Source organism: Mytilus edulis, chromosome 8 (assembly GCF_963676685.1).
Source record: "Mytilus edulis chromosome 8, xbMytEdul2.2, whole genome shotgun sequence".
NCBI lineage: Eukaryota > Metazoa > Mollusca > Bivalvia > Mytilida > Mytilidae > Mytilus > Mytilus edulis.
In genome coordinates this window covers 82,022,910-82,047,843 of record NC_092351.1, presented here as the reverse complement: position 1 = coordinate 82,047,843, position 24,934 = coordinate 82,022,910, and the positions used below count along the sequence as shown (strand labels likewise).

The 24,934-nt window shown below is 31.3% G+C and overlaps 1 protein-coding gene and 1 long non-coding RNA gene across 2 annotated transcripts; both read right to left on the bottom strand.

Annotated features, from left to right (window-relative positions):
• Positions 1 to 712: 712 nt before the first annotated feature.
• On the bottom strand, positions 713 to 13,348 carry LOC139486408 (uncharacterized). Its single transcript, XM_071271281.1, has 5 exons — positions 13,014 to 13,348; positions 10,340 to 10,427; positions 8,018 to 8,151; positions 7,460 to 7,598; positions 713 to 847 (listed from the first exon to the last, which is right to left on the bottom strand). Exons 1-5 carry the CDS (start codon positions 13,317 to 13,319, stop codon positions 843 to 845), a joined length of 672 nt encoding a protein of 223 aa, XP_071127382.1. The 5' UTR covers positions 13,320 to 13,348; the 3' UTR covers positions 713 to 842.
• A 4,867-nt stretch (positions 13,349 to 18,215) lies between these two features.
• Positions 18,216 to 20,855, bottom strand: LOC139486407 (uncharacterized). Its single transcript, XR_011655576.1, has 2 exons — positions 20,670 to 20,855; positions 18,216 to 18,425 (listed from the first exon to the last, which is right to left on the bottom strand). It is a non-coding gene; the product is annotated as an uncharacterized lncRNA (long non-coding RNA).
• Positions 20,856 to 24,934: the final 4,079 nt, after the last annotated feature.

Here is a 24,934-nt window from a genome sequence, read left to right as displayed (position 1 = left end):
AGGAGAGTTCAAAGTTCTTAATGAATATAATCAAAGCTGTCATTTTACAGAGGTCAGAAGTAGTTCAATGACACTAATTTTTTAATGAACCTCAAAGTGTGAAAGGTATTAAAACTGTGGCACACAATGATTTTAATGAAGAGTTTTTTCATGTTAATATGAATTTTAAACTAGAATTTACACAAACTATGTTTGCATTGCATATGGCTGCTTACATTTAAGCACCCAATCCCACCCAGCATCTGACGATAATTTATAGCAGTGTATTTTTATTGTTTAACAAACATGTCGAAATATTCATACAATATATAACTGCATGACTGCTGTACCCATGTTTTCACTATCTTATTTATTATGTCTGTTTAGTTCCCGCATCAATGTAAGCATAACGGAATTTGATGAGACTTTCGTACAAAGTGAAATGTGTATTGTTATAAAACCAGGTTTAAGCCTCCATTTTCTACAGTTGAAAATGCCTGTACCAAGTTTAGAATATGTCAGTTTTTGTCCATTAGTTTTTTATGTGTTTTGTCATTTGATTTTGACATGTAAGCAGGGACTTTCAAATTTCATTTCCCTTTGAGTTCAGTATTTTTATGATTTTACTTTTTACATGTGTTCATAAGAATGAAAGAGTCGATCATTAGAAAGAGTTATTTTATTCACTAAAAAAATAGGATATTGTTGCATTTTTAGAAAACAATCATGCATGTCTCCAATTGCCAGTTTTGATATTGTTCAACCTGATGGTTCACTAATAATTTTGACAGGCACTCGTGTCGTATAATTCAGACTGGATAATGATGGTCTTGATAATGGTGGTCTTGATAAGGGTGGTATCTTCAAACTGTAAAATATAAAGAAAGAATATTAACTTTCATACCAGAATGAAGAGTTTTTACATAAACTTAAACAATTAAACAATGTTCAATGTAGGTTGTATGATGAATATCGGCTATTATAAGAACACATTACTGTTTTATCATTTATAATGTTTGCGATACCGTGAAATAAAATATAGAACTATTGAGCATGTTGAATTTTATACTTTGAATTTCGTTCTAATGCGTAATGGCAAAGAATACGACTTGCAAGAAACAAAACGTAAATGCATTTTTCAGCTCCGACGGCGCCAGTAAACTTAATTTGCGACCATCAAATCCCCAGTGGAAGCCGTCGGAGCTTAAAATACAACACAAGTTATCTCCTAATTCAACACAAACTCAAAAGATATGTCATCATATACAAGTATAGCGTATCATTTCTAGTCCTGTAACCATTTTACCCTTGTCGTTTATCAAAATAATACAAACAGATTGAAAAGAATAATCTGTTCATATACCAATTACAAAGCAACTGAAATTAGGCTATTCTATCTATGTCTTTCATTATGTTTTTGTCTTAATCTTGAACATGATAATGTTGGTAATGGAAAGAAAAGAACAGTAAAACTGACAAAAAATTAAAATGTACAGTAGCGCTGAGTATTACTCAGTGCTTAAATTGTCAGCAATTCGTGTTCTTTTAGAAATGCTTACATAATAAAAGTCTCTAGTCGACTTTTTGTAAGAATAACTATTTTTAATTTATGAACTCTAACCAACAATCGAGTTCATGATAAATAACTTTCAAGTAATATTAGTAGATCACATCTGTAAATATCAATAACGTTAACAAATACAAAATTTATGAAATGAATATACGGACTGATTTAAAATACTTGCATCCATCGTTACGAGGTTTATTGACCGTTAACTATGCTGTTGACATTTGCCATTCCGGGCCTTTTAAAATTGACTATGCGGTATGGATTTTGCTCATTATTGAGAGTAATACGGTTACCTACAGTTGGGTCTAGACCCCGCATTACATAAAGTAAACGCATGTTAACACCGCGTGTACATATTTCGTTAGTTAACTTCATTTTTTTGCGTTTACTTTAATTTTTAGTATTTTTTTCCCAATATTGCTGTCATTTTCATTTAAATTTTTAATGTGATGCTTTGAACAACATGACATTATTCCTGTACAATATATCACGTTTGATGTAATTAATGAAATCTGTTAATTTACATGAAAATACCTGGTAATAAGTGAATTGAAACTCTACGGCTGAAAAGCTTTGTCGTTGGTTTAATTCGTTACTTTATCATGTTTATATTAAAAGAACTATGGGTATGAGTTTCCTCTATTTATATCTGTATTAATAAGGTCTTGCTTGGACAATTTACGTTTTGCACTTATTGTCGTTGTGCTTCTTTACTTTCCTTCATGTCTTGTGAAAGTCCTTATTGATCCAATATCTGATTCAGTACTTTTGATCTATTTACTCATAACAAAATCTTTTTCCAGACCAAAATTATTATATTTTCAAGTATTAGCGTTAATGACAAATTTCTATTAGCTAATAATACATTATTTAAACAAATTCGATTTTTACCAACTTCTTAATTGTATTTTTTTTCTGAGTGATAAGATGTCTTGAAACGTAGATTCAACGTTATCCAGTTTACCTAGAATCTTTAGCTATATCAAGAGTACCAGTGGTGCATGTGGTATGATTAAAGGCAAAAGTAGTATACCACTGTTCAAAACTCATAAATCTATGGACAAAAAACAAAATCGGGGCAACAAACTAAAACTGAGGGAAACACATTAAACATCAGAGGAGAACAACGACACAACATTAAAATGTAACACACACAGCAACGGACTAAGCATTAGACAAAATCCGATGAGAATAATCAATATAACGTCAAAACCAAATATATGAATTTTGGATAGAAAAGTACCGTGACACGAATGAGTTTCTCATAACTATTTTTGTATTTCTAACTATTTTGATTAGTAAATTATATGATTATCATTAATTGCCTTTGTGCTGATGGACCTGTTTGTTTGTCAATTGTAAGTACTTATTTATCAATCGCATCCGTACCGTTTGATCTATAAAGTCATCCAAATGAACCGATTTTGTTCGTTAAAGATTGTCCATTTCTAACCAACTGTATAGGTTGCATAAATATAAATGAAAATGGAAATTTGTATGTCTTTAGTTATCATATCATTTAAACTCATGTTGATTATTAATTATTATTTTTACATCCTTCTTATAATCATTCCTTATGTTCATAAGTGTTAAATGGGACTAGTAGGATGGTCCATAGTTCTTAATGAATATTACCAAAGCTGTCATTTGTTACATTTACAGAGGTCAAAAGTAGTTCAATGACACTAATCTATTAATGAACCTCAAAGTGTTAAAGGTATTACAACTGTGGCATACAATGATTTTAATGAAAAGTTTTTTCATGTTAATATGAATTTTAAACTATGTTTGCATTGCAGATGGCTGCTTACATTTAAGTACCCATATATTCATAAAATATATAACTGCATGACTGCTGTACCCATGTTTTCACTATTTTATTTATTGTGTCTGTTTAGTTTCCATCATCAATGTAAGCATAACGGAATTTGACGAGACTTTCGTACAAAGTGAAATGTTTATTGTTATAAAACCAGGCTTAAGCCTCCATTTTCTACATTTGAACATGCCTGTACCAAGTTGAGAATATGTCAGTTTTTGTCCATTAGTTTTTGATGTGTTTTGTCATTTGATTTTGGCATCTAAGCAGGGACTTTCCAATTTCATTTTCCTCTAAGTTCAGTATTTGTATGATTTTACTTTTAACACGTTTTCACAAGAATGAAAGAGTCATCATTAGAAAGAGTTATTTTATTCACTACAAAAACTGGACAATGTTGCATTTTTAGAAAACAACCATGCATGTCTCCAATTGACAGTTTTGATAGTGTTCAACCTAATGGTGCACTAATAATTTTGACAGGCACTCGTGTCGTATAATTCAGATGGGATCATGGTGGTCTTGATAAGGGTGGTATCTTCAAACTGTAAAATATAAAGAAAGAAATATTAACTTTCATACCAGAATGAAGAGTTTTTACATAAACTTAAACAATTAAACAATGTTGAATGTAGGTTGTATGATGAATATCGGCTATCATAAGAACACATTACTGTTTCATCATTTATAATGTTTGCGATACCGTGAAATAAAATATTGAACTATTGAGCATGTTGAATATAATACTTTGAATTTCGTTCTAATGCGTAATGGCAGAGAATACGACTTTCAAGAAACAAAACGTAAATGCATTTTTAAGCTCCGACGGCGCCAGTAAACTTAATTTGCGACCATCAAATCCCCAATTGAAGCCGTCGGAGCTTAAAATACAATACAGTTATCTCCTCATTCAACACAAACTCAAAAGATATGTCATCATATACAAGTATATCGTATCATTTCTAGTCCTGTAACCATTTTCCCCTTATCGTTTATCAAAATAATACAAAAAGATTAAAAAGAATAATCTGTTCATATACCAATTACAAAGCAACTGAAATTAGGCTATTCTATCTATGTCTTTCATTGTGTCTTTTTAAGCGTTCCTGATGATGGTAAATGCAGACACAATTTGTGGTAGGGTAAATTTTTTAAAGTTTTGTCTTAATCTTAAACATGATAATGTTGGTAATGGAAAGAAAAGAACAGTAAAACTGACAAAAATTAAAATGTAGCGCTGAGTATTACTCAGTGCTTAAATTGTCAGCAATTCGTGTTCTTTTAGAAATGCTAACATGATAAAAGTCTCTAGTCGACTTTTTGTAAGAATAACTATTTTTAATTTATGAACTCTAACCAACAATCGAGTTCTTGATAAATAACTTTCAAGTAATATTAGTAGATCACATCTGTAAATATCAATAACGTTAACAAATACAAAATTTACGAAATGAATATACGGACTGATTTTAAATACTTGCATCCATCGTTACGAGGTTTATTGACCGTTAACTATGCTGTTGACATTTGCCATTCCGGGGCCTTTTAAATTGACTTTGCGGTATGGATTTTGCTCTTTATTGAGAGTCATACGGTTACCTACAGTTGGGTCTAGACCACGCATTACATAAAGTAAACGCATGTTAACACCGCGTGTACATATTTCGTTAGTTAACTTCATTTTTTTGCGTTTACTTTAATTTTTAGTATTTTTTTCCCAATATTGCTGTCATTTTTATTTAAAATTTAATTAATTTAATTTAATATAAAAATATAACTGATTTACTATGTGGATATTAAGATTTACATAATAAAGTGCCAATATGGTCAGTTTCTGTTGATGCGGACAAATAGTTTTGTTATATGGGTCAGTCTGAGGTAGGCAAACTTCTGATATGTGTTTACAGTTCAATATTTTGAATAAATGAGGACATTTTGGCAGAATAAATTGATGCATACCAAATTGTTTAGTATTTTTTTCTAATATTGCTGTCATATGTATTAAACAATCCATCTTGATATCAAAATATAACTAATTTACTATGCGGCTAATACGATCTACATAATAAAGTGCAAATATGGTCAGTTTTGGTTGATGCGGACAAATAACATGAATAATGTTGTTATACGAGTCAGTCTGAGGTAAGAAAACTTCTGATATGTGTTTACAATTCAAAATTTTTAATAAAAAGAGGACATGCTGGCACTACAATTGATGCAAACCAAATTATTTAGTCATTGTTGCACTATTGCTGTCATATGTATTATGCAATCCATCCTGATATAAAAAAAAAAATAACTGATTTACTGTGCGGCTAAAAATATTTTCTTAATAAAGTGCCAATATGGTCAGCTTTAGTTGATGCAAACAAATAATTTTGTCCTACGAGTCAATCTGAGGTATGAAAACGTCTTGTATTTGTTTACGATTCAATATTTTGATTTCAAAGAGGACATGCTCAATCGATACGAACAAAATTTTGCTGTCCAATATTTCTGTCATTTGTCATGCAGCTATATAGATTTACGTGATGAAGGGCAAACGTTGTTAGTTTTGGTTAATGAGGTCAAATAATTTTATTTTCTACGAGTCATCCTAGGTCAGACAGTCAGATGTAAAAACTGCTGGATTTTGGTGATGATTAAATTATTTGATTAAAAGAAAGACATGCGTGTACTGTATGTTTGTGCAGAAAATGAAATATTGCATGATTAATTTTCAGTTAATTAAAAAGATTTAATAGCAATATTAATTTACTGTATGGTTTGCATGTGTCAATTGAAAATGAACACTTGGTCTTTTAATTATGATGGACTTTATCATTTGATATCTAAGGTCAGTGTATGCAGGATACACATACCATTTGCGTTAACGCACGTTTACTACAAACAATAACGTGTGTTTATTTCGACGAAATAAGAAAACACACCTCTTTCCACGTTAGCGCGGATGTAAACGCGAAAGTAAACGCCTGTTTCGCCTTTAGAAAAATAAAAAAACTCGCAGATTTTGCATTAACGCGGAGGTAAACGCGAAAGGAAACGCCCGTTTACGTTTTATGTCTACCAAAATTTCGCAGTTAACGCACAGTTAATACGGCGTTTACTTGAAGTGCACGCGAGTAAAGAACGTCTACATGTAATGCTTGTTCTGCACCCAACTGTTTATTGTTAGCCTCTATCATACTGCATCTTTTTTTAATCTTATTTTCTTTACCGTTTTTTACTTTTATTTCAAAAAATTGTAAGGGAAACACAAGAGATGCAAATGACATCAAAGCAACATTAAAACCAAATCGTTAAGTTTCAACTGACAATGCAAAGGCTAAAAAAATGTACGGAACAAAACAAGACCATTATTCAATCAACAGTAATCAATACACAAAATAAAAAAAAAATAAACAATAAAAGCTTAAGACTGTGCAACACGAACCCTACCACAAACTTGAGACGATATCAGGAATCTAATGTTTCGGAAGAGTAAGCAGATACTGCTTTACAATTGCAACCGCCGTTAAGAAGTCAGCTGCATATGCATAAAGGAACAACTCTGCTAAAAACAGGGCCAGAGTTGGTTCCCATGAAAATGCCGATTATTTGTTGAAAAACAGATCAAACGTAACAGATTTGTTATGTTAATCATGAAATCAAACATCTTAATAATGTCATTTTCAAAGAGTCTTTGTTTAGATTTGATTGGGTTTTTTGGTTTTGAATTGGGTATACTCACATATAAGTGCCAATAATTACATTATATATTGACAAATATCGTAATAAGAATAACCTATATTTGACAAGACACAAAATTTTGATTGAGACATAACTTAAAACTCAAACTATGTATTTCAACATTTTGAAAAATGACTCGTGATCCTAGAAGCCTCTAGTTAATTAGACAATGTTGTTGGCTGTCCATTTATTATTTTTTTTGTGGTATTCAAATGGCACTTCAATGTAATCGAGACAAGTGACTGTTAATAGAGAGTACAAATGTAGGTACTGTTAATCGAGACTAGTGATAGTTAAATGATACTAGTTACTGTTAATCGAAAGTAATGACTGTTAATCATAATAAAATATATTTTGATTACCTAAATAAATTGAATTTTTCCAATCGCTACCACATTTTCGTCCTGGTTCTCCATGACAATCGTAGTCGCATTCTGCTTCTGGAATTTTTGGATATTTACTTTCAATCAGGACATTTCCACATAGACAAAAGGAACCTACCTACAAATTATAAATTATAATTGGTAAACAGTTGGACATGTTGATTACAAAGTAGAACTTTACCTGGAAGCAGAAATGAACGATATTTTATCGTTTTTTTCTGTGTAATTTAGGTAACCAGTGCATAATGTTGAACTTTAAATAATGAAGAGGTTCAACGTTGAATTGTTGTAGTGATTATTTTCTTAATGTGTTAAGTCCCATTGGTGGTTTTCTGCTGGTTTTTTCTCTTTGATTGGATTTTTGTTACTTTGACATATTCCCCATTTACATTCGCAATTTTTCTTGATCATTTCCTGTTCGACTTTTTGTAGAGGGTACAGTTATTAATGTATATTCAATTAACGGTTGCTTGACATTAAATTGATTTTTGTTAACCTAGGTAAAAACGGTCTTTGTAAATATTGGAAGATACGAACTTGCATGCCACAAAATCGGTATCCACTGCAATGTTGCTTACAGAATGCAAGAGACATGTGGAAGCTGCTTGTCATGTTGTGTTTCAAGTGCCTGCTATCATCATCCTTGTAACAACCTAGATAATCTGATCTCTCTACAATAAAAACAACTAAGTTGATGAAAGGGATCGAGTCAAAAGATTCTAAACGGATATTGAAACGAAAGAGTCGAAAAAAAATACAACGTCTTAGCTAAGGAAAAAGAGACCAACAGAAAAAAAATACGAACCATACCAAAAATCGAAGGTTATATCTGCTGCTCCAGAAGTATATAAGATCGATCTATACCGATGACCTTGTTAATATATAAAATAAAAAGAATTCATCAATATCATTGATAAAGTTTTTTGAAGTGTAAATTGTAAAACTAGCGTGTTTCAATGAAATATATAAAACAATTTGTCAATATGTTTTAATATCTTTTGTGCGTTGATGTTTTTAAAAGTATCATGTGCTTTTTTCATATCAGAATAATAACAATTGGATTATTGCTCGCATCGGTTAAATCCAGAGATATATAAATTTCTGTGATTCTCAGTGCATTCCCGTGTCTTTTTATTCTTAGAATCTCTATAACCAAAAGAAGTTATGTATGTTTGATATGCTGAACCCTTGTTTATATCAAGTTTATTGCCAAACACAAAATATTTGATATTGGTCATTTTACAACAATCTATACACCCTCATGATAATATAACATAAGAAAGTATAACTAGTCATGAGGACATATATTGTTAGCAAAGCATGAACACATTATATGTATTCAAATAAGATTGATATGCAATGTCGAATACAAATAAAGAAAAAAAATACAATCAGCAAAAGTAAATTAAATAAAGTCAGTCCTTAACGACATAAAATTAAATACTATACATGCTATATGTTATAAACATAGACAGAACACATTTGACGTAACTTTAACATGTTAACCGGTTCAGTAATTTAAAACTTGCTGTATCTGAAAATATTGAGAAACATAAAAGTAAACACGTTCTCATGGTACGGTTTAAATTTGCTTATTTTGGTTATAAACGCAGATTTCCTCGATAAAAAAATTACGATTTATATTTAGATCTTGACGACAATCATTGAAACATTCCAAAATAGATCTATCAAAGCAATTTGGGTTTTGTTTTTGGATTAACATTTAAATAAAAGCAACAGTAGTATACCGATGTGCAAAACTCATATTTCAAAAAACAAACCCGGTTAACAAACCAAAACCTAGGGAAACGCATTAAATATAAGAGGAGAATGACGACACATCATTAAAATGTAACACAAACAGAAACGAACTAAGCATTAGACAAAATCCGATGAGAATAACAAATATAACATAAATACTAAATACATATATTTGGGATAGAAAAGTACCATGACACGTCTTATAATAAAGTAAATAAAAACTCAAATATAAGAGGAAACAAACGACACAAAAACAACACAAGGTTAAAATGTAATACACACAAAAACGAACTATAACATAACAATGACCATATTCCTGACTTGGTACAGGACATTTTTGAAAGAAAAAATGGTGGGTTGAACCTGGTTTTGTGGCACTCCAAACCACCCGCTTTAATGTCTATGCATGTTAAATATAATATTAAAATGACAACACAACATCACAGGACTACAATACAAATAATTAGGAGAACATATTTGACAAAAAACACACGAAAAATAGCTAACAAAAGGCACCAGGTTTAAAATTTTAATACGCCAGAAGTGCGTTTCGTCCACACAAGACTTACTAGTGACGCCCAGATACAAAAGTTTTACAACTATTCAAAATACTGATAAAAACTGATGTTTAATTTTCTTCATTAAATTCCAATATTGTGATCAAATTATTTTTTTTAAATGCAAATTTGTGTAGTCGCACGCTTTCTTTGAAAAATTGAATTATGATGTAATGTGTAACGTGTATGGTGTAAAGAAACATCGTATGTGTATGTTCCAATGGTGTAAACGTGTAGTGAATGGTGTTAATGGGAGGTTCACACCATTCAATGACTGTATGGCATATTCAATATCACACTCCATATCAACCCTCAACCAATATAATAATTTTGCAGAGCACTTAGTATTATATTGTTGTCTTGGTTTGATACAGGTGTGATATTGAAATAAGACATATGTGATTTTCTATTATTCTGCTTTGACACATTTATAATATTTTTGTTTTATCAAATCACACAATGTTATCAAAATGTTAATTGACATATTACGGGGATAATTAACCAGTAAATGATCATTTTAACCAATTTAAGAAAATCGTACCTAGTTTAACACACACTGGAAGGTCTTTGTTCGTGATAATACAGGTTTCTCCAAATGAACATGGATTTGGCCAGCATGTATCTGATTCCTGTAAAAATGTATTTGTTATTAATTGGTCACAACTCATTTGTCGATAAATCGAACAAATTGCACTTCAGTGAGCATAGTGAGAGAAAACCCTATTTTACTTAAAATAGCTTCTCAAATTTAGATATCATTGTAGGGAGCAATTCAAAAAGTATTATTCTAATATGACGTGCTTCTTTCGCTTTGTAAACAACACCGTGATAAAAGTCTCGATATATCTATACTTAGCGCAGACGCCAAGACGTACACAAATGGCTGTTTAAATATGCCTCCCACGTAAATCCACATGTATCGTAACCTATGTGTAAACGGTTGTGGATTTCGCTGTGTTAACAGTTACAATTGAATAAAACCCTACAGAACATTTATTCTGATTCTGACGCAAAACAAAAAGAATTTACACATTAGAGAACGGAAAAATGGACAAAAACAAAATAAATTAAAATTCCGCGAAATTCCAGTAATGATTTTGGCGCATTAACGTAATTTCAAAATATGACGTCATACGAATGAAAACGTCAAAGCTGAAGGTTTTTCTATTGCGTTTACTTTCTAAACTCGGATACAATTGCATTAAAGGTAGGTGTTGCTTGTTTTCTGTTTATTTGCGTTATTCGCACATTTACTGATTTCAGCATGGCAACATGGCGGCTCCTTGGTTTCAACAGTGAATTTGACGGTAGCTTTAAAATTTAAAATTGCAAATGTTGGGTTTACTGAGAAGTAAAAAGAGTAATCACATTTTTTTTTCTAGCGGTTAGTTAAGAAATCATACATGCAGGTTTATTAGATTTGTTTTACATTTATCGAACAGTGGGTAAAATAGAACAGCCACACACACGGTATACCCATCATCGCTTCAGTTTTTTAATGATCGTATTTGTCCTATTAGAATCGAAATCAACCATGGAAGCCATAGATTTGTTGTAAATTTACACATGGCCTGGGCCGTGATATTCGTTAATTTTATCCCTCGCTAACGCTCAGGATAAAATTCGAATATCACGGCCCAGGCCATGTGTAAATTTCCAACAAATCTATGGCTTCCATGAATTATTTCTTGAATAACTATGATGACTGACTACCACTTTTTTAAAACAAACGCATTATAATTTGTCTGTCATAGATATAACTAATTGTATAAAAAGAATGATCATCACATTAGGCTATACAAATTATCTGTTTGACTGTGGTATCTATAAATCAAACGAACGATAGATTTTTACCGGAGTGTGTGAATAATGTTCCCTTACTAAACCTATGATCAGTTATTCATGATGGCTTTATATTTAAGTTATTTGTACATGTCATATGTTCACTTTTATAATTTCCGTGTGATTAAAAGCCAACAAATAATGTTCCAGAGTCCTTTTATGTTCCCTATAATGAGCAATGTTATAGTTGTCACCCAGTTATTTATGTGTTTTTTTTGTATACTTTCATGCAAACACCAAAATATATATGAATACGAAGTATAAGCGAATGAGTAACACAATCTTAACAAGATTAAGGGAAAGAACAATCCCTTGCTGCAATTGTTTTGTGCAGCGGGAATACCAGAGCCCATTACATACATTTTCTGGGACAACATTTTCAGGCTATTAATTTTAACATTTGATATTACCTTTTAGTTTTTTAATGATGCTTTATGGACATGATAATTTTTATATTGTACTGTCTTAGTTTATCTAGTATGTATTTTTATTTTCTTTATAATTTGTTATACAATTGCTTCAACATATACATGATATAGATATAAAACTGGCATGACAAGTTTAATTTTCGCTAAACTTGGATATAAATCTTCCGCTGAAATGAGTTATACTTTGGTACAATTACGTCCTTTTTCTAAAATGTCCTCTATTTGAGCTAAAATGTCCTCCGCCGTTTCGGTGGGAACTTTTAATACCCTAAGGACATTTATAATAATTCAATGGGAATTGTTAAATTAATCATACGAAATGTACTTTTAATCAGCAGTAGTGACAACAGTGACATATTGGGACATATAGAATTTGTTTTTATTATCTATATTGTCCAAAGATATTTTTGATATCTTTAAGGAATGACTGTAATATTTTTCTGTCTATGAAGAAATAACATAAAGAATTTGGTGCACACTGAATAACTCGCGTAGCGGGTTATTTAACAGTGTGCACCACATTTTTTATGTTATTTCGAATAGACAGAAAAAATATTACAGTCATTTCTTATAATTTAATTCTAAATTTCATTTTAAACCGTAGAAAATCATGATAAAACGTTGATGACGTCACGGTCACATGACTAAATTATGTATATGGGCTCATAACAAAAATCGTCAGCCAATCAGAAGACGCGTTACATCCAAAATTAAATTATTGTAAAATAACAAAGTCTGGTTAAACAATTTTGGAAAGGTAAACATGTTCCGCACATAAAGTTATAATAAAAGTATAAACAAAATATAATTACATGAATAAAATGAATAAAAACATTGGCAAATATGTATAATCTTATAAATGAATATTCAGAGCTATTACACATGTATCACTGCCCTCAATTATAATAGAAATAGAAATAAGACACATGTTCTTTAAGTACTTACTATTTCCCATGTTGACATTTCTGAGTACATGTAATGTTCCTTATCTATTTTTGTGGCCTGTTGAGTCGCATTAAGCAGCTCGCAGTATAAATGACTTTTAACGAAGTTTAACGCAGTACATCCTGCGTACCTAGTGCATCGTGACATGCACATCCTTGGTCCTACATTGAAAAACACTTTCAGTATCTGAGATTCAAGGTACTTGCCACTATGAAAACTTCCACCAGCTACTAAACACACCATTGTCAGAATTAAGCTGGTGACCATTACTTTAATAATCAACATTGTCCTACAACGAACCAACATGTGTTTCAAATTGAAGTATGTATAATCAGAAATCCTCAACACAAATCTGAAACAAATCAAAGTATATCTAACGTGCAGATGTGTATATTAAAAATTACTTTATTACATTTCGTTGACAAAAATCAACTCATAAACAAATAGCCATATTATAATTATAGGATAAGACGCGTTTTAAAAGGAATTTATTGGTGTATAAACTCGACCATTTCACTCACTAAAAGACTTTTATGATATGTTTGTGAGTGACTTTGTCAAGTTTATACACCAACAGATTCCTTTAAAAGGCGTTGAATCCTTATATTCTTTACAATTGGAGATGAGGAATATACTTTTCCACACTCGTTACCTCTATCACACGTTACTTGTTTTTATTTCATTGAATAGGCCTCGAGCATGAATATATTTGTTGGTTAACGCAAAAATATGTACTCAATGAAATTTGCTATCTGGAAAAAAATAAACTGCAAAAACTCTTTTTATCATTCAAACGAATATTTTTGTGTTTATTATTTATTTACTGTTATTTATAACGTGCAGTGAAAATGAATTCTGTTAACTTCGGTGTTATTATCGCCGCCATCATGTTTAAATTGGTTACGTAAGAAGTTCGATCAATGTCGTTATGATCGTCTATCGAAAAATTACCAACGTCAAGATCAACTACCGAAAGTCCTCTTGACCAATCATAGCGGTGTATTCCCTAATATACAAATCATACAAGAGTTGTACATCAATGAATGCATTTTATTATATGGAGAATTAAATTGACATCCATGAATGAACGGATGTTTATATATAACTTAGTACTGTTAATTCAGAAATTATTGAGTGCATTTATTATTACGATTTGGTATTTTAGACTTAAACGTGATTTTAATTTTTGTGATATTGAGAAAAAAATCCTGTTTAATTCATATAAAAAAACGCGAGATTAAAATATTACGACAATTACCCTGTCAAATTTGTCGCAATAATCAAATCATTGCAATAATTTCTTAGTTTACAGAATATAGATTTACTATGAATATGAATACATTCATTAAAGTCTTATGAAACGAGTTTCTTGAAAGATTTGATGTTATCGAAATTATTGAACTAATGCATAAATATATACTAAACTAAGACTTGCATGCAAGTTTTTTGTTTTTTGTTTTTTTTTTCATTTAATACTCATTTATCATGTTTATAATGTGTTATATCTCAATATATTCATTCAATGGTTGTTGATTACAAGTTTATTCACTTACCTATGTTTTGTCGAAGTTGGACATTAAACAACAATTATAACAGAGATGTGTCAAGCTTGACAGACAGGTTAATTGAAATAGCCAAGACAATGCAAGTGTCCATGTTCGTCATAAAAAAAATTGCAAATGACATTTTTTCAAGTTTCAAAACATGTCTACAAAAACATAACCCCATAGTTATGTCAAATTACTGTAAAACTAAGCTAACAAATAAAAACATTTGTTGATCAGAAGTAACATACCTATTTTTTCCGAATTTTACATTGTTGGCAACTCTCTTCATCATTGTTTGGGTAGTCTCCTTTGAGTTAATCATCCCATTATATAGTGGATCAATATTGCAAAAGATTTACCTAAGAGTTCTCTAATTCTAGTTCACAATCGCTCAAAATAAGAACAACTTACCACAAACCTCAATCCATTTAAAGTAAAACCATATCCTTTCCGCGGTAACTACAATGTTCCATGTGTTACTATACACTAGCAAAAATTAAAATCTCAAAAATATTGAACTCAGAGAAAAATTCAAAACGGAAAATCCCTAATCAAATAACAAAATCAAATGATAAAACACATCAAACAAATGGACCTGGTTATATAGCAATAAACCTCTCACGTGTATGACAGTCGTATCAAGTTCCATTATAATTACAACGATGCGTTAATAAAACAGACATTCTATGTTAAATTGTTTAAATAGGGGTCCAGCAGTCATCACCCTGTCACAATCTCAATTTGAACAAAAACAAAATGAAATATAAAACAAAGAAACACCAAAAGCATCTATCAAATTTGACAACTACATTCGTTGCTTACTGTTTACCAAACTTTGAAGTTTTTGAAAAACTAAGGATTTTCTTATTCCAGGCATAGATTACCTTAGCCGTATTTGGCACAACTTTTTGGAATTTTGGATCCTCAATGCTCTTCAACTTTGTACTTGTTTGGCTTTATAAATATTTTGATATGAGCGCCACTGATGAGTCTTATGTAGACGAAACGCGCGTCTGGCGTACTAAATTATAATCCTGGTACCTTTGGTAACTATTATGTATGTATTAACCACTCAATGCTCCAACCCTTTTTGTGATGTTTCCCAAAAAAGGCAGTATCATCGGCAAAGAAGACCAGGTAGATAAAAATATACACAAAGACACAATTTATTAAATGAATAAATAAAAGCAAGGAGGACAAAGGTCCCCTTGTTTAACACTAAGAAGATTACTAATGAACATCAGACAGCATATTTACGAATCAATTAGGCGACGCACTGATGAATATAAACTTTTAACAATAGATACAAATTTAAACCATTAATTAAGAGGTTGCTGTCATGAATTTCTTCTATGTCGTATAACAACATCCTTTTGCAGTGGGAAAGCCAGTGACATTGAAGAGCTACTTCCGGTGGTCACGCGGGAAAGGGGAGATAATCTAAAAATTTTGAGGTGGCGCTGTAACCAACTGTAAACAAAAGCATAGCCTGTGCTTCAGACAATAAATTTATTAAAACAACTAAACATCCATCAGTATTTGATATTAATTTTTCATTAGACTAGATTTTGTCACACGACTGCCAAAATAGGTTTTAAAATAAGTGCTGCGTTACTGAAATATGATATATCAAAAGACGTCCTCCGTAGATTTCCAAAAAACCGCGGGTAATCCCCCTGTTTGCTAGGAACTGACACAAATGCATCCTAAAGCTTTTCATTGGTCGAGATATAAATAAATGTGACCCAGAAACATATAGGCACATGACTATGTATATGATTCCCCGTCACTCTGAGTCTTGTTTACATAATAAATACTTCAACCGGAGGTCAAAATTCAACACTTTTCTAACGTTTTTGGAGTTATTTCGGCGCAAAATTAAGCAAATTATGTTATATTTTACAGTTTTTAACCACGAAACTGATTGAGAAAATGAAGGGTGATGATGTTTCCAGGATTTTAAATATATTTTACTTAAAAATGATGATGGGTTGAAGGCTTTACACCGTCATTTGTTGATGTTTTTCATGTTGCTCAGACTGCTCAAACTCCTCGCAGTATTACATTTTCTGTAGTTATTTAATTATGCTGCAGTGTGTAACAGATGTATGTAGTACGTTGAAACTAGGTTAATCTATGAACGAATTTGTCCATATAAATGACTTCAGTTGTCTGGAAGAACCCCCCTTTTTTCCCCCAACTTTTCAAAAATTTCAGCTGAAGGGGTAAGTCAAAAGTTATTGTCTGGATAAAAATCCTACGCATGTGCAAAGTGTAAGCACTCAGTTAATCTTTGTTTTAAGCCATTTTTTGTAGGGTAATGGTTAGTCATTCTTTGATTCAGTAAATATTAATCTGAAATCAACTTGTCAATTAAAAAAAGTACCAATCAACAAATATTAATCTGATGCATCTATAATTTTCACTTGATTTTAAGTATTCGTTCTTGTTGTTTATATAAAAAAAAAACTAAGCAAGTTGGAAGTTGACACTCACACATGTTTATAACTTGATGTCTGTCCTGTCCTTATCATGCATATCAAGCAACATGGTGTACACTAACCATTCATGTTTGAGTGTGTCTGGGCCGTGGGGCATGTTTAACTCTTGAGAACTTGAGATTAACATTCAATAGGAATGCACAATGCCTAGTACATCCAATTCTTAATACATGTCAGAGCTATATGACCATTTAAAGCATTAACAAAATGCTGTATCACTTCTAAGGTCTACTTTGAAATTTGCATATGAAAGTCTCACTCTGATTTTGGGGATCCTGTTTTGTTGCATTGATATTAATGCTTGACCCACATTTTTATTTTACACCAATCTACAAGAAAACAAAGCTTGGACACAGGATCTATAGTCTAATCAGAATCATACCATTCCTATATCTGTGTGCTGATTTTTATGCAATATAATACTTTTTCACACAATTGCAATAATTTGCAAAATCATGTGATAACATATAGGAAAAGAGCACCAGGACATCTCATTCCTAATGCTACACAAGGAGCAGGATCTACTTACTCTTCCAGAACACCTGATATCAATTGTATGTTGTGGGTTCAAGTTGCTCAGTTTTCTTTTTTCTAATTTGAATATTAGTTTAGACTTTTCATAAAAAAAGTATGAAAAAAAGAAAGACTACTGAAAATGATTTATTTAGGTGCAGGGGTTACCACACTTCAAAAAAACAGTGAAAAGTCGTCATGATAGGCCATTTGAGAGACATCAAGGATACCTCACTATGTCTAGGAGAACTGAACGATTTTAAAACCTTTCTATTTCAGTCCTTCACACCTATAATCAATCATTGAAGACCATCAAGTTTACTTTTTATATCTTTGATTTTTTTTATGTCTCAAATACTACAGTACATACATGTATATGCCTGATATCAGTGACGGATCCAGAACTTTTTCTAGGGGCTGCTGACTGACTTAAGAGGGGCCCGCTCCAGTGATTCCCTATTTAATCAACCACAAAAGGGACCCCTATGAATATGCTAGCTTTGCATCTATGAATCTCAGGTTTTTCAATGACAATAAGTTTTATTGTATTGCAACAGCATTATTGTCTCATGTACATTTACCCCACGTTATCAATATAAAATGGTTGAGTGTTTCACATTGTATATTTAAAAATATAAAAATGTTTAGAAATAAACGTTTATTAAATGATAAATAAATACAGTCATAAAAATAATGTTAAAATGAAACATACGTATAAAATATTTTAAATAATTTAAGAGTATTATTGTTAAAAAGTCCAAGTTAAAAGTAAAATCAAGTCAAATAGTCCTCTGTCCCATACATGTAAATCCTCAAAATAGAAATCCTGCTCTTTTTATTCCTATTGTTATCTGAAAATATATAATATATGCAGATGATATTATCAAATGAAAATAATTTCGAACTTTTCTACAGTTGTTATATGAAATTATAATATATTTTAATTGTCTACAAATTTCTATGTGGATGAATGAGAAGGTTCACATTTAAATTGGAATTGAATGCTTTTTATTTGAATTTTACTAATGGAAAACTAATCAGATGTGAATAATTGCCAATGAGACAACTATCCCAAAATACTCATTTGGAGTGGATATATAGGCATTTTTTTGCTACATGAAAGCCTTTAAACATGAGAAAATCTCATAATGTATATACTATGATTGTTTTCAGATGTGTGTTATCATTTCATTTAAATTGAAATCTTTCTTATTTTAATCTTAAATAATCAAAAGGAGGTTTATATGATTCAACAAAAATAAAGAAATTATTTTAGACTTTTGATGTAAATAATTGATATATTTTTACTGACTTTATATTATATGTCAAAGAAGGAGGTGGGGGATGTTGCAGGGGTCCTGATCCCAAAATCCCGGGCTAAAAACATGATCTTCTGAGGTCCCAAATTTTAAAAAAAAAATCACGAAAGAAAATCCTGAGCTTAAAAACACCCAATCCAAACGTCCCGAAAAAGTCCTGCCCTCCATCAAGAAAAGTTAATAATCATATACAGCAACACAAATTTTCTATTTATTTATTCATTTACTTCAATATCTTAAATCCATCAACATAATAACATATCAATCTTTTTAATAGGTATATTAAATAATGTGTAAATAAAGTATTACTTAATATGCAACATTAAATTATCTTACATGTATCTGTTATTTAAAAGGTAACTTTTCATTCAATCATTCATATCTTAAATTCTTCATACCAGTAATAGATATTAAATGTATCCACCACCAATAAAACCTGGCCACAACACCTAGCCAATACTGAATGTGGCAATAAAATTCAACAATAAATCACATAATTTGTTTTTTTTTTGCATGGAAGGAGGGACAGAATTTATACTGTCCTACTGGTTAATATTTCATATACCTGAAATCTTTAAAAGATATTTTACATAGATATAGGAAGATGTGGTGTTAGTGCCAATGAGACAACTCTCCATCCAAATAACAAATTATAAAAGTAAACCAATATAGGTCAATGTACGGCCTTCAACACGGAGCCTTGGCTCACACCGAACAAGAAGCTAAAAAGGGCCCTAAAATTACTACTGTAAAACCATTCAAATGGGAAATGCCTATATGCACTATTCAGCAAAAATAATAGTTCTGTTGTTCAGATAAACAAGGGTCTGGATGGGGTGTTTTCCATTACTTTATCATTTATTCTTTACGCTCATTTGTCTCTATTTTTTTTTATACTTTTTGTCCATCATTTCTCTTTTCTCAATATATAAATTAGCACATCAATAGTTCAAATAATATTATGACGTCTGGCTAGGATGTTTTATAATTTTTTTCTGGGATGCGTAGGAAGGCGTCCTAGATAAAAAAATAAAATAGCCTTGTCAGACGTCATATTATTTTGACTAGCATGTCATTTGCTCTATTCCTTATTACAGTCAATTTTCTCTATTCTTTGTTCCTTTAGTCATAGTTCTCCAATTTTTTTTTATACTTTTAGCCATAGTTCCCAGTGGCATATCCAGGGATAGGGTTCCGGGATTGGAATCTCCCCTTTTTATGGACAATCAATGCATTTGAAAGGGAACATTTAGTTGGAAACCCCCTTTATCCTGGGTAGGGAACCCCTTTTCAAAATGGCTGTAGCCACCCCTGGTTCCCTATTTTGTGAACCCTCACCCTGTACTATCTGTAAGAAATGATGGATAGAGGTTTAGGATAAAATTAAACTATACTTATGTAGTTGTTATATTTTTCCTATAATTTTATTTTGTTTGTTTTTGTTTTTGTCACACACTTTTTGGGTTCAAAAATAATAATATAAAACCATTTAATTAACCTTTATACTATCCGAGACAACCAAACAAATCAGCACAAATGCTTAACACAACGGTTTACCGTAATAATTTAATTAAAATTATAAAGCTAACATTGACATGCCAAAATTCAAGTTTTAATCAAAATTATTGAAGTCTCGGGCTGAAAAAGGGGCGTTTATTTCGTGTGGTCTGGGGGAATTTAATGGATTTCAGCATCCTAAAAGAGGCAAACATATAGCCATAACCCGATCTGATCAATGAATTATGTTATGGATAATGTTGATATCTTTCTACTAACCATTAAAAGTAATAATAGTAGGATTTCGTGAGCTCAGAAACCTTAATCTGTTGAAAAATGGCGTCGATTTATGTGCTTCCTTGTCGCAGCCTCAGTTACAATTTTACAAGGAGTGATGGGTATTTATGCAAATATTTAGGGACTCCTATCATCATAGATACTATTTTTGGTCATTTTATATTTAAATAGCCAATAGGTTGCGAATGTGTTAGTTATTTTCAGAAGCGGAAAACACCCGCCATATTTTTATCTTCCAAAATAACAACGTGTCTTGCCAGTTTCAGATGTTTGTTTCTTGTAAAATAAAATCTCCTAAGAAGAAAATATAGCATAGTCACCTGTAAAACTTACCTATATAACTAAGTAATGATGAAATGACACAAGTTTAATTGTCTTTAATAGTAAATTTCTTGAAAAATCACACGTACACGATGTAAACAAATTACCGAGATGGCGCGATACTGTCGCCGTCTATGTAAAAATCGCGATTGTCGCCCTTGATTTTTTGGCCGTTACGTCATATGGAAGGAGGCGCAGAACTGATCTGTGGCTTTCCCACTGTTGAATGTGCACGAAGGCACAATATAGCTTCAGTTGGGGAAAATCTACATGTGTTATTATTCCATACACTGTTAACAACACATCTTCAGTTGAACAATCAGGACAAAATCCATAGTTATTGTCTATTAATTTTTGTTTGTCTTCTGACCATAATACTTCGTCGTTTTTTTGGTGTGTAAATTTTCTAAAAATTACCAATTCAAGGACAGCAGCCCAATCAAAAATTGTCTGATTGGTCTAAACATTTCAGGGCAGATAGAACTTTACCTAATTAACATTATACCGTTTGTACTATTTTTAGCCATGTCGGCCATCTTGGTTCATGGGCTAGGTCATCGGACACATTTTGTAAACTAGATACCCCATTAATGATTATGGCAGAGTTTTGTCAAATTTGGTCAATTAGTTTCAGAGAAGAAGATTTTTTTAAAGGTATAATACCACCATTGATTTTCCCCTATCAGTCTTTGTTAAATTGGCATTTTAAAAAAATGTACAGTATTTACCTTTATTTCAACCAAAGAAATACTTTGCATGAATAAAGTTTAATCCTTTCCAGTGCTACAGTGAAAATTTCACACTACATTTCATTGCATATAAGAAAGTAACCATCACCGGAAGTAAACAACCCAAATTTAACACTGAAATTAACTATAAAGGGCAATAACTCATTAAGGGAACAAATGACAACTTTGGTCATGTTGCCTTATTTGTAAATCTTACTTTGCTGTACATTATTGCTGTTTACAGTTTATCTCTTTCTATTATAATATTCAAGATACTAACTAAAAACTGCAAAATTTCCTTAAAATTACTAATTCGGGGGCAGCAACTAAACAACGGGTTGTCTGATTTGTCTAACAATTTGAGGGCAGATGGATATTGACCTGATAAACAATTTTACCCCCTTGTCAGATTTGCTCTAAATGCTTTGGTTTCAGAGATATAAGCCAAAATCTACATTTTACCTCTATTCTATTTAAGCCACGGCAGCCATCTATGTTGGTTGGCTAGGTCACTGGACATATTTTTTAAAACAAAATACCCTAGTGATGATTGTGATCAAGTTTGGTTTAACTTGGCCAAGTAGTTTCAGAGGAGAAGATTTTTGTAAAAGTTAAAGACGACGGACGACGACGAACGACGGACGCCAAGTGATGAGAAAAGCTCACTTGGCCCTTGTGCCAGGTGAGTTCAACCAAGGGGAACTGAAATCAAGACAAAACATAGAAAACTAAAGACTAAGCATCAACAACCAAACCACTAACAGGGGTGATCTCAGATGCTCCGGCAGGGTATGAAGATCTTTCTCTTCATGTCGCACCCGTCGTGCTTCTTGTGTTATTGCAACACGATAAAAAGTCTGTTTCGGTAATTCGATATCACATTCGTGGTTAAAAGGGAAATGAATTGTAGTTACGACTTAAAGATCATATCCGGTATCATCGGTGAAACGGTTAGTCCATAAAAGTCAGAAGGGATGATAATCATGATAATATATGAGCTCCTCTAGGATCATAACAATAATCAAATATATTTGTTTATTTGTTGCAATCAATAAATAAATCAAAGCCGAAAGTTATATAAATGAAAATAATATATATATATTTACCTTCACAATATCAAAAGTAGTACATATACAATGTTTGTCATCCGTTCTTTATTGGTATCGTATTATAGCCTAAAAGATATATATAGAAAAGGTATACGGATATTCACTTTGGTTTCCTTTTCTATTAGTATCCAGTAGAACGGCGTAAAATAATCCGCCTTTATTTATTTAACTGTTTAATTGACTTTTTTTTCTTTTGAACTACATCAGTTCATATACTATATAATGCATACATTAATTTAACAAAATAAAGAATTATTTGTTCATCCATGTGTTGAAGTTCAACAGCTTGTGACTTATATTTAAGTCCTTTGTGCAATACATTTTATCAATTCGTATGGTAATTAAGTACAAAGTAAAAACTGCATGCGCTAAAATCTATGTGGGTAAAGTTTTATATAAGGTTAACATTTAACTGGGCCTTTTCTTAATGAACATGAATAATACAAATAAATATTGGCCGGTACTTCTAGTCACAACAACAAACTAAAATTTTCCCTAAACAGCAATATCGATAAATCAGGATCAAAACAAATATGAATTCCTCACGTATTTAATAGTCCATAAATCTAAATAAATCATTGAAATGATAACATAGATATGAAGAGTTGACTGGTTTCAATGACGCGTCTGATACAACATCATTATCTAGTTGGTTGCTTCCTAGAATGAGGATATTTGATCAATAGTCAATTTTTTTTCCTTCAATAAACGTTTTACTAAATACAAAATCACTGAAGAAAAAAGGTAAAACATCCAATTAATTACACTGATAGAAAAAGATACAGATCTGTGAAAAAATTTTCATGCACAGCTACATTTAGGTGAATTTGTACACAAAAAAGTAGAGCAGTAACCGTCTATCATACTGCATTTTACTGGCACTGGAGTAAATTTGATAAAACGCTTGGAATGAATGAAATTTTAGAAAATAACCTGTTTTAAAATTACATCAAGGGTATAGAACCTCAAAAGGAGCAGATTAGTTCACCCTATGATTAACAATCCTTCAATATATGAATTCACAACAGCCAGTGTGGATTTTGCTTTTTCCACCTGCCCACGGTGAGCAGCCCACCGGTGCACACTCTAACTATAATATTTTTTTTGTAAAAATATTGATTGCAAATGCTTATCTGCTTTTTTCAATTTATTGTTTTTTTTTATTTTTATTTTTTTTAATTTTTATTTTTATTCAATTTATTGTACTTCCATGTCTTTTGATTAAACAAAAGAAATTGGATGCCCATTCCTATGGGTGGGCAGAGTGGACAAGCTAGAAATTTTGCCCACCGATGCCCACTCCCACTGTTGACGGCTGGACAAAGCAAAATCCACCCGAGCTGTAGTGTATGTTCTGAGTAAAAAAGGAAAAAAGATATCAATTTACAGAATGATTTATAATATTGTATTTATAGGTTTCATATATTAACGAGTCAGAATAGGATATCGCTTGATATTAACTGAAATTATTTAATTTAAATACAATAATAAACGAGCCTTTAGCGAGTTTATTATTTCCATTTAAATTAAATAACAAAAGTTTGTATCAAGCCATATCAAATTTTCACAAGTTGTTAAACCGATTTCTTTTTAAAGGGACGACATCAAAAGTTTGATGTAGGATAAAAAAAAACTTAATTCATATAGTTTTTTTTTACTGACGCCCCTAAATCCCTCTTAACTTAATTTTTGAACAAATTGATTGACCAATAAGAATATAAATAACATCGATGTCAATTAAACAAAACTCCCAGCAATTTTGATCCAAGATTTTGAAATTGAAAGTAATATCTATTTTTTGAATAATTATCTTTGATCTTTCCATGTAAAGTTAAATGTCGTGACGATCAACAAATAAAGTCATCTATTGTCTATTTAGTGTGATGAAAGTAATGATAGATCAAGAAGGAAAATCCTGGAAATATACAAAAGTGTACAAAATATACAAAAGTGTACAAAATATACAAAAGTGTACAAAATATACAAAAGTGTACAAAATATACAAAAGTGTACAAAATATACAAAAGTGTTACGTTATGTAGTATTGTCAACAATAGTTTGTTGTTGTTTATCAGTTTGAACTCGATTT

What these genes read in the sequence shown, in the direction of transcription:
- LOC139486408 (XM_071271281.1), bottom strand. Translation starts at nt 13,319, where the DNA reads ATGTTGGTTCGTTGTAGGACAATGTTGATTATTAAAGTAATGGTCACC. An exon ending in TCCAGTGTGTGTTAAACTAG is followed by an intron (nt 8,152 to 10,339) that starts GTACGATTTTCT and finishes TTTTTATTGTAG; the next exon opens with AGAGATCAGATTATCTAGGT. An exon ending in ACCGATTTTGTGGCATGCAA is followed by an intron (nt 7,599 to 8,017) that starts GTTCGTATCTTC and finishes TATAATTTGTAG; the next exon opens with GTAGGTTCCTTTTGTCTATG.